General features: G+C 50.8%; 2 protein-coding genes across 2 annotated transcripts in view; one reads left to right on the top strand and one right to left on the bottom strand.

The window, feature by feature from the left end:
* Positions 1-953: 953 nt before the first annotated feature.
* LOC129343360 (zinc finger protein 853-like) lies at positions 954-6,853 on the top strand. Its single transcript, XM_054999537.1, has 3 exons — positions 954-1,016; positions 2,876-2,965; positions 4,414-6,853. Exons 1-3 carry the CDS (start codon positions 957-959, stop codon positions 6,556-6,558), a joined length of 2,295 nt encoding a protein of 764 aa, XP_054855512.1. The 5' UTR covers positions 954-956; the 3' UTR covers positions 6,559-6,853.
* Positions 6,854-8,183: 1,330 nt separating this feature from the next.
* The window catches only part of KCNN4 (potassium calcium-activated channel subfamily N member 4), a 36,239-nt gene continuing 33,535 nt past the window's right edge, over positions 8,184-10,887 (bottom strand). The window contains exon 9 of the mRNA XM_055000086.1: positions 8,184-9,611. The gene's annotated coding sequence lies outside the window, so the exon portion shown is untranslated. The remainder of the gene's footprint in view (positions 9,612-10,887) is intronic.

Raw genomic sequence — 10,887 nt, 5'->3', positions numbered from 1 at the left:
CGAGCAACACTAGAAAGCATCAGTCGCTTTTGCCCCCAGAGATCTTGAAAAGAAGCCCGTGGGCAAAGCATTTTGCTGGCTGGTTCCAATCTGGATGTTGTGAACTTCCACCTCAAGGGCGACTTACATGCACGTTCGCTCCTTTGGGGGACTTCGCAGCATCATCATGTTGCAAGGACAGCAGAAACTTGGCGGATCCGGAGAATTGACAGCAGCCCCCTTTTTTTAGGATTGTCAGCTCTGAGCTGGGAAATTCCTGGAGTTTGGGGGATGGAGAAAGTGGGATTTGGGAAGGGGAGGTGCTTCTGGACTCGAATCTTTCCATTGAATGTTATTAAGAGGTCTTGCATTGCAGATATAGTTGTCAACCTCTAGGTGGGGCCTGGAGACTACAGAGATCACTTCCCTTGGAGAAAATGGCTCTTTTGGAGAGTGGACCCTATGACATGCGACCCCACTGAGCTCCCTCCCCAAACCCCGCCTTCCCCAGTCTCCATCCCCAACCTCCAGGAATTTCCCAACCCGAAACTGGCAGCCCTAATTGCACGGCCTTCCCGTTTGTCTTCTTTTAACAAACCTGTGCAATAGGAAAGAGCAAGAGTCCGGTAGCATCTATAAGCCTAACAGAATTAGTGATAGCTTTCGTGAGCCACAGCTCCCTTCTTCAGAGATCCTCTTTTCTGTTGCTACAGACAGACTGGCACGCCTACCCAGCTTGATCTCTCTCCTTTGCAATAGTGCAATAGTCTCGCCTATTGAGTAACTCTGCAGAGGGTTGCATTGCCAAGCTTTCAACTTCCTCCAGGCTTAAGGTGCCCTGCAGCGGGAAGTAGGGGGGAAGGACTACAACTCCCAGCAGCCCTTGCTGCGCCCGCCCGCTCGCTGGCTTGCCAAGGGGCGGTGTCGGCGGCTGCTCGGTGGGCGCAGGGGGCGCGCGCTTCCGGCCCGGGAGCATCATGCGGGAGGGCTTGCTGGGCCGGCCCGCGGCAGCGGCGAGGCCTGCCGGACACGCCTTGGTAGGACGCGCGGGAGGGGAAGGGGAAGCAATCCGCGGGCCGTTGCATGCATGGCTCCCGGGCGCGGGAGGCGGAGGCAGGGTCGGGCCGCCGAGGCGCTTTGCATTGCCCTTCCTTTTTGCAAAGCCAACGGGGTCTCGCAGCAGGGCTCGGTGCATCTGCTTGGCGTGCAGGTGGGGCCGGGTTCGGTCCCCAGCAGGAGCGGGTAGGGGGCGATAGGGAAGACCCCGAAGAGCCGCGGTCTGTGGGACTTTGGTAGATCGGTGGTTTTGCATGCAGAACGTCCCGAGTTCAGCCCCCAGCATCTCCAAAGGATCAGGTAATAGAATATGGGAAAGACCGACACTTGAGACCCTGGGCAGCCACTGAGTGTCAGAGCAGGCACTCCTGGCCTTGATAGACCAGTGGTTTTGCATGCCGAGGGTCCCAAGTTCCTGGCCTCTCCAGTTCAAAGGATCAAGTAATAGAATATGAGAAGGACCCCCACCTGAGACCCTGGAGAGCAGCTGCCAGTCTGAGCAGGCAATAATGACCTTGAGAGATGAGTGGTTTTGCATGCCGAGGGTCCCAAGTTCCCAGCGTCTCCAGTTCAGAGGATCAGGTAATGGAATACAAGAAGGACCTCCTCCTGAGACCCTGGAGAGCAGCTGCCCGTCTGGGCAGACGCTCCAGACCTTGATAGACTGGTGGTCCAACTCAAGACAGTACTCTGCCTTTCAGCCTGTCTTGAAAGCCGGCACTACTTTCAGAGCCGAGAATAAGTCATTCCTTTGGAGAATGGTATAGTCGGAAACAAAATCACTTTTTTTAATAATCTGTTTGAGCATATGGTATAGCTAGGGCATCTGCCTCTCCTTGGGCTAAGGATTTGACACAGTATCCGAAATAACAGCAGGGGCTTAACCCAGTGATAACACGTCTGCTTTGCAGGCAGCAGGTCCTGAGTTCCGTCCCCGGCATCTCCAGTTAAAAGCATCGGGTAGTAGAATATGGGCAAGACCTCCACCTGAGACCCTAGAGAGCTACTGCTAGTCAGAGTTGGGCAGGGCTGGCTGGCTGGCTGCTCTCCACCATCTGACAATCAAGAGCCTTATGCGACCGTTGTGGGTGCATGGGAACCTCACAGAGTGACTGTAAAATTTATCCCAAGCAGCTTGCAAGCTTTAAACAACGTCCAGCAGGAGGGAATAGTTGAAAGGGAAGAAAATAGGGAAGGACGTGGGCAATTACATTTGCGTGGGGCTTTTTTTGGGGAGAGGAGACTACGAATCGAATAATTGTAACTGTAACTTATGGATTTTATGGTGGTAGGAGGCTTTCTGCTGGTGGTCTGAACTCCTGGGTGACCATATTGTAATCATGCTAGGTAGCACAGTTAAATTTATTTAATCAAGCTAGGCACCGCACCGCAGAAATTTTTAGGTGCTCTGGTGATCTGGCATCTGGGATTTGTCAAGCACAGAAGTAAAGGAACGGCCCCCTGTGCACTGCACAGTGCATTCCTGTATTCTTGTTACTGTACAGGTGGGACATTTACATCAGTGGGACCTTCCTGCATGTTCATAGGTGAGTCAACCCAGAAACAAAGTTTGAACACCTGAGGGGCTGTCAGCAGCCACGTTCCACAGCCTCTGTTGCATCTGGTCGTCTCCGTCCAGGACTCCTGGGTCCTCTGTCCTCTTAACCCATTGGGCAACAGTTCATTCACTGAGGTTTTTTTCCCTCCAAGTTTCCTAACTCAACTGATTGTGCGGTTACATATTCTGCTGTTGGAGTGCCTGAAAGTTGCTTCCCTCTGTTGGCTTCAGTTTCCAGGAGAAAAGGTTATTCACGGTGTTTTTTTCCTCCGCTTGTTCCAGGGTGCAATGGATTTGGTGGCCGGGATGGAAGTTGGAGCCGAAATTGAAGTGACCGAAGATGGGGCCTTGGAAGAATTGCCCCTGCGCTTGGTACGGGGTGTGTGTGTGGTTGTGATTGGAATAGTTTTCTGCCTTTGTGGCATCTCTTTGGAAGGGGCTTTTTGTGTAGGGCGTGTGGGGAGCATAATATGGGAGGCAGAGAATGAAACTTGACATCCAGATATCTACCCTACTTCCAACCTCCGTCTTTACAATTGATCCAAATTCTGTGATTTAATAAACTGGTTATCTTTTCGCCCAAAGATTCAAGAGCATCAGATACTCTAATAGAACGCTCTACGTTTTAAATAATCTCCATTCCTCACTTTTAATTGTAATACTGGCAGACGTGGATCTGGGGATTCATATTTCAGCTCAGAAGTAAGGGAGAGTGGCCTTTGCAATCTGTTACACAAGAGTAACACTGACCTGCCTTGTACAGTCATTTTAAGCATCGTTGGGAATGAGGTATGCAACAGTCACTGAGCAAATCCTATCAAATGACTAGGTGGTGGTTGGGTTATATACAGTTCTTGCCCCCCTTTGGCATTACATTCAGGGTGAGACCTGTGTTGAACTAGCTCCGTAAAAGTGGAACAGCTGCTGAGACTATTCTTCTGCAGGCCGTGGGTGTTCAAACACGGTGTTCTCAATTGACTTTAAAGATGGGATGTGTGTATTTGTGTTTTCTATTCCCAGCCTGTTCAGTGTTGTGACGATCAGGGCCAAGGCGCCAAACTTCTCTGCCAGTTTTTGTGACCCCCGTATTCATTTATGCGTGATTTCTTTATTTGGTAGAGTTTCTCCCTGCTGCGGGTCAGGTTTAGGGGCAGGCTGTGCAGGCCACTGAAAAACTACCTGTATGCAAGTCAAGTTTATTATTGCAGTCTGCGCCCAGTACATATAAAACCATTTGCAAATCAGTTTAAAAACAGTTGAGACTGGATACAGGGGAAGAACAATGAATAAATATAAGAGTAAAAAAAAAAGATCATCATAAATCAGTTGTTTAAAAGGTTAAAATACATTCAGTCTGCCTTATGAGATTTACGTTGCTTGTACACCTGGGCACAGAATCTTGCTACTTGACGTGTTGTCTGGTGATTCCGATCAGACAAAAGATAATCAAGTTTGATTTTATTTGAACTTCTGGGGTACCTGTATGTAATACAGAGGGCATGCATGCCCCGGGCTATCAGGAAACAAATTCAGCAGTCTCTTGGGCTTTACACCAAAAGCATTTACAACTGCCTTTCTATTATAAAAGCCGCACAAGGCAGCAGAGGTTAGGCCAAGCGTCACCCAAATTCCTTTTGAGTACGTATTTACAGCCGGGGGGGCTAGAAACTGGCAAAACACGAAATGGCGGAAGTTCCCAGAGGGCTCAGTTCCTCACCCAATGCTGCAGCTTGCACTTTTTGTCTTGTTCTTGAGTGGCTTTGCAGCAAATGCTGTTTGCCCTTCCCGATGCTGATAGCTCTCCTCCTCTTCCATCATAGGAAAATGCCAAGAACTGCCTCTCTTGGGAATCCCTGGACATCTCAAGCAGCGATGACGACGGGGAGGCATACCTGACTTTCTGCTTGCCCGTGAGGCGCCCTCCCCGGCCCGCCCCACGCATCCCAGCTCAGCGGCCGCCAGTCTCTCCCTCTGTTGTTAAATCGCCCGCTTGCGAAAAACGGGTCCCCCCCTTGTACCCCTGCCCTCTGCGCCCGAGCGTCCCTGCCTCCCCTGGGATTCCGGTGTTCGGAGCCTACCAGTGCCAGAAGTGCCTACAGGTGTTTATGGAGGAATGGCACTACTCCCAGCACCTGCAAGACCACGCTCAAGAGGAGGCCCAGCAACAAGCACCCCAGCCGCTCGCTCGGTCCCACTCCCCGCCCCGTAAGCTGCGCTGCCTGGAGTGCGGCAAGCGGTTCCTGCACCCGCAGCATTTCGCGCGGCACACCAAGTGGCACCTGAAATTGGTGCGCAAGGGTATCAAAGTCTGCCGCAAGAAGGGTGGCCGGCGCTCTTCCCAGGTGTCCTATGTTTACAAGCCTCTCGGGGCTGCCGGCAGCCAGGCGGGAGCAAAGGATGGCCCGGGCCTTCCCGTCGCCCAGGAGAACTCAAGGCAGCCCAAAAATCTCCAGATGCCCAGGCTGCAGAGGTCCAGCAAGCGGAAAGGCACCAAGCAGCCGAAAAGGGGGCCTGCTGAGATCTCGCGAGACGAGGAGGTGCTGGTCCCCGCCTATCCGGAAAATTCCATGACCATCCTGGACGGCGAGGGTGGCGTGAGTATTCTGCATCCATGGCAGAAGAAGCAGGCGGCCATCTTGGAAAGCCAGGTGGCGGGAGGGCTGTTCCAGCCGACAGTATTCAACGCTGAAAACCAGATCATCATCTTGGACGACCAGGAGGCAGAGACCAGGTCCGTCGTGCCGGAACGACACTACGCTGAGGTACAGACCACCCTTTTTGACAACCAGATGAATGCCGCCAGGCCTCTCTTCTTCAGAACGGAGGAGCAGGCCACCATTTTGAACGCTCAGGTTAATGTAGACTCTCTTCAGCTGGGAGAGCTCAAGGAGCCGGCGGCCATTGCGTCTGGTTGTGTGGGCCAGAACCCTTGCGCCCTTTTCAGGACTGTACTCCTGCAGGCGGATGAGCCCGCAGCGGTCCTGGACGGCCAGATAGAGTCCAGCCCCCTTCAGCAAGTGATCATTAAGACGTCGGAGGTCGCTCCCACTCTCTTTGTGGACGCGGAACCTCATTTATCCTCCCTCGACTCGGCAACCCTCCAGTTTGTCCCCATGGAGTTTGTAACCGTCCCCTATGGGAACTCGTTGACCGTGGACCAAACGGAACCGACAGAGGAAGGGGAGAAGGCTTGGGAGTCCCCAGCCACCACTTTCCAGTTCCCGGGTTACCTGCCAAACGTGTACCAGCAAAATAAGCAACCGCCCCCTACTGCGCCCTCCTGTCCTTCACCCAAAGGGCCCTTGGTGGTCCGCTTGTTCCCTTGTACCTCCGGGGAGCATCCTGAGGTCTTAGACCTGGAGTATGATACTGGAGGGGGCATTCCGGTAGCCTCCGAACCATGGGAGGCCAGTGTCGGGACCGGGCAGGAGGCCTACACTACCGAGGAGGCAGTAGAAGATAACTTCATCATTGTGGAAGTGGAGGCAGATTCCTGCAACCAAGGCCTGGCAGTGGACCGCTCTCAAGGCAGCCCCAGACGGCAGGCCCTCCACAGGATTATCCAAGCCGCCAGTCGAAATCACGTCCGGCGCTTCAAGTGTCCGGACTGTGGCGTGTGCTATAGCCGGATGTCGCAGCTCCGTTCGCACCAGAAGGGGCCGAAACGTCAGGGACGGAGCTACCTGTGCGAATGCGGCGCTTCGTTCCGGGGCCTGCTTCATCTCCTGAGGCACCAGCTCCAGCACCTGGAGGAAGCCCTTTTCATCTGCGCCACCTGTGGGAAGTCCCTTAAAGGACACAGGGGCCTGGCCAGGCACGGTACCTGCCATCCCGGCCCAGCCCGTTTCGGCTGCCACTGTGGCGTCAGCTTCCAGCGCTTGTCCCGTTACCTCTGGCATCACGTGAAGAGCCAGCGGCCCGGCTTGCGGGTTTACACTCTTTCAGGCTTCCTCTCCTCCGGCTGAGCTGTGGGGGGAAGGGGGGAGAATATGTCACTTCTGGCTCGGAAGTGAGGAGAAGGAGTTTCTCGCTCAGAGGTCTGGGGAGGAGAATATGGAGATCCTTACTCAGAGGTCTGGTTTGTAGAGGGAGAGAACACTGGGGTGCGCGGCCTTTTTTCCCCATTCAAAGGAACACTCGAATGAAATGGTTTACTGGTTTGGGACGCTCAGTTGATTTTCCTTGGGATGTATGTCTTGTTTTTTTGTTTTTTGGCAGTGTAATTATGATGGATGGTAATTAAAACTGCAGAGAGCCCGAGTCCCCTGTGCTTTGCTTGCCTCCGACAGAGGATTTAGGGGCAGGGAACGGAAGGGGATTCCTTAGCAGAGGGCTGGGGGAGTTGGCTTTGTATTTTGTGTTCTGCCCAGCAAAAAACGAACCCTACAAAGTATCTCGGTAGGAACTGTTCCACAAGGGGCGAGTTTCTTTGCCACTGTTCCTGTATATCTTAATTGTTGGGAAAGCGGAGGTAGCCGGCTCTTTCTTTCAAGCTGCCATGCTATTAAAATCTGTCCCAGATGCCTGTATCAGCCACAGAAGCTTTTCCTGTCATCGATTCTCCATGCCAGGAAAAGGATCGCTTGTTGATTTTCTACCTAAAGACACAGAGCTGCTCCCTCCGGGAAAAATAAATGTGGCAACACTAGGGCTACGTTACACGGCCTACTTCCCAGTTGGATGTGTTCGAATCAGAGAGAGTGTGGGACTAGGACCAAAGAGAACCTGGCTCAGATTCCCAGTGTGCTATGGAAGCTTGCCAGATGACGACCCTGGCTTGTCACAATTTCTCAGCCTAACCTCCTTTATAAGGTAGTTGTAGGGAGAAAGCGGAGAAGTGTGTTATAAGCTGGTTTGGGTCCCGGTTAGGGAGAAAAGCGTGGTATAAATAAAATAAGGCACGAGCATCCAAAGGAGTAAGAAGTATTCCGAGATGAAGCAGGGAGGGATCCAGTTTGCTGAAGTTTGGGTATGAGCTCTGCAGAATCATACGATTGTTTCATCAAAGGAGCATAACCATTGCCTTGAACAAACAAAGGGGAAAGCTTTTTCGTCCCGTTGTCCCCCGGGCTGCATGCAGTATTCAGAGATGTGGTGGGGGAGAGTACCGTCAAGTCATAGCTGTCTTATGGCGACCCCTGGTGGGGTTTTCAAGGCAAGAGACTAACCAAGATGGTTTGCCACTGCCTGCCTCTGCAAACCTGGTCTTCTTTGGAGGTCTCCCATCCAATTACTAACCAAGGCCGACCCTGCTTAGCTTGAGATCTGACAAGATCAGACTCACCTGGGCTATCTAAGTCAAGGGCATTCAGAGAGAGAACACTTCCAAATGTGGAGGTTCCTTTTTATTATTACAGCTTGTAACCCTTCTCTGTGTTCTTAGGAAATATACTCTGGGGCAGCCAATGAGGATATATCTTTTCTGCTCACCTCTACCACTTCAAGCCCCAAACTATCACTTACACGTGACCTTCTGGACGGGTTATGATGTGTTCTGTCCTCATGGGAGCAGGCAGGGCAGATGTTTGCTTTGGATCCTCCCATTTGACTTTCTCACCCAACTCATAACAACTTAGACATTACCCCCAAAATGCATTTATTGAGCTGGATTTCTTTTCCCCTCCGAGGGGGTTGGGGTTACAAGTCATTCTTTTATCCTCACAACAACCCTGTGAGGTAGGCTGGGGCTGCTGCAGGTTACGTGAAAAACACGGCTTGCTAGGCAGCCGAATCTGATTTCTTTGCAGTAGGCCAAGAACAGCCCCCTGTCCCCCCATGGCTTTTTGTTGAGTATTAAGACAATTTCCACCCGAGAGATAAAGGCAATCTTTGTTTGATGCTGACAGGCAGCTGCTGTGTATGGTGAGGATTATTGTCAAGCAGCGTCTGGTGCCCACAAGCCCTGAGAATGCTCAAAAACTCCTATCTCCAACGTCTGCTGCAGGCACACCCTTCCGTGTACTCTTTCCTGGCAAAAGGGTATGTCTGCAAGCTTCAGCCATTGCAAGATTCGGGCTGTGGACTGCAGAGTTCCGTCAGGAGAAGAGGGGAACCCTTGCTTGCATTTGTCGGTGGATCAGTTCCATTAATCCTAGTACTTGGTTACTCCTACATGTGGCCCAGAACTTCCCTTCACCAGGGTGCACCAGCCTGTAATGCAAAGAACTTTAGACGATTCGGTCTCGGGTGTTCTGTTATCACAGCCCAGTTGCTTCATACATAGGGCAGGACATTTAAGGCACGTTGTCCCGACTTGTGCAGCATTCACTTAAGAGAGGGCTAACAAAACTTTACTAATCCCCAGAGTTACTAACCCATGAATTTACATCTGCCTACTCTTTGCATGTCTAGGGTGATCATTTGTGCAGTATTAATTGCCTTAAAATAATTGTTAAAAACCTGTGCCTGCTTGTCACCTAATATGTATGAGCATCCCTTACTGGTCGTCTTGAGGCAGCTGTTGCTCACCACTGGTGACTAGGCAAATGATTTGCCTGCAAGCTTGTACTTAGGCATCCTCCCCCACATCCCATAGAATGTGTGCAACAAACCCCTCTTTAATTCCTACCACTTGAGATCCCATCTTTCAATCCCATTGCTGTAAACCTTTCCTCTGCTATCCTTTCATGCCTCTACCGTAACATTTTTTTTTATCACTGAACTGCTCCCGTCCTGTTGGGGGGAAAGTGGATGTTTCATCCTCTGATCTGAATCCCGAATACTTTTCGCAAGATACGCCCATCTTCACGCCTTCATTTTGAGGTTTTCAGCACAGTCCAAGCACCGCTTCTCTGGTTCTTTTTGATTCGGAGACAGTTACAGCACGGTGACTGAATTTTTTAAAAGGCTGCAGTGATTCACCTCTGCCACAAGGTGGGAGTATAGTCCATTCATTTCCCTCGCCACTCTGCCGTAAAGTCCAGGATAAAAAGAGGATTTTAAAGTCTGTCTGGCCTGAGGCTTCGGCGTTGAGTGGATGGTCTAAACTCTTGAGATCAAAAATTATCTCAGTAGGTAGCTGGAAAGGAAAGAAAGCAGAAGTCACATTCATGCTAAGAACGGTTGATTTTTAGCTAACGGGCAGCCTTCCTGGCTAGATTCAACCCCATCGCCTCCAAAATAACACTTTAATCAACCCCTGCTGGCTTGAGCAAATTTTAATCAAGGTACCAGTGAAATATTTCCTCCCATTTATATTTTTGCATAGATGTCCCTGGATGTGGAGGCTCCCATTTCCTGTTGCATATGTATGCAGTTCTGGCTAAATTTGAGAATCTGTACCCCACAACAGGAAAACCTGGCACTAGCTAGTGGTAGTTAGGTGGGTGGCTATGTTGGTTTGCAGAAGAACAGCAAGATTTGAGTCCAGCGGCACCTTGGAGACCAACAAGATTTTCAGAACGTAAGCATTCGGAGCTCTGACTCTGAAAATCTTGTTGGTCTCCAAGGTGCCACTGGACTCAAATCCTGCCTGCTAGTGTTGTGAACGTTGATAGAGGCTGGCGTGAACCGGACGGGGCGAGTGACAAAAATACACTTCTGGTCTCTCTGCAGAAAACTGAGTGGCCCATGAAAATGTAGACATGGGCCGTGGCAGAGAGCATGATGGGAGGTGAGGGGATGCATAAGAAGGTGTCTTACTCTGAGTAAGTGGCCCAGTAAGATCAGTATTGCCTACTCCGGCAAACGGTGGCTCTCCGGGATCTCGGGCACAGGCCTTTCCCACCACCTCCTTTTTGGTCTCTTTAATTGGAGATACCGGGGATTGAACTTGGGAACTTCTGCCACTGAGCCACAGACCCTCTTGGGGGGGGGGGACAGGAGCAGAAGTAGCTTTAACCGAGAATAGGGAATGTTTGTTGAAGGCTTGGAATCCAGAGAGGAGATTGGAGCACTTGATGCTTTTCTAAAAACCTGGACTTTGAAACGAACACTGTGAAATATAATGCAGCTCACATCTCACTCCAGCAAATTATCTGTTAGGTAGATAATTTATAACTGGCTTTTCACTCCCCAAAATTCTCAAAAGCCAGGAAGCATTAAAACAAAACGACCATTTTAATTCGACCAACGCAAACGAGCGTCGTAGTGCAGTTCAAAACAACTGGATTGTTCTTATATTGCATTTTTGTTATTTATATGCATTCCTTTAAATCGCTTTTGAAAAGCACCAAAAAACGTAGTAAATGAAACCAGAAGCCGCCTAGCTACCAAAGCTCATCTTCCAAGTGCTAAAGAATTTTTTTTCCGGCTATTAACAGAACTGCAGCGGCCACTGAAAAGAACCAGTTTGG

The sequence above is a fragment of the Eublepharis macularius genome, chromosome 15 (genome assembly GCF_028583425.1).
Source record: "Eublepharis macularius isolate TG4126 chromosome 15, MPM_Emac_v1.0, whole genome shotgun sequence".
Classification (NCBI taxonomy): domain Eukaryota; kingdom Metazoa; phylum Chordata; class Lepidosauria; order Squamata; family Eublepharidae; genus Eublepharis; species Eublepharis macularius.
Note: the sequence above shows the minus strand (reverse complement) of the source record. Positions and strands in the feature narration are given on the sequence as shown.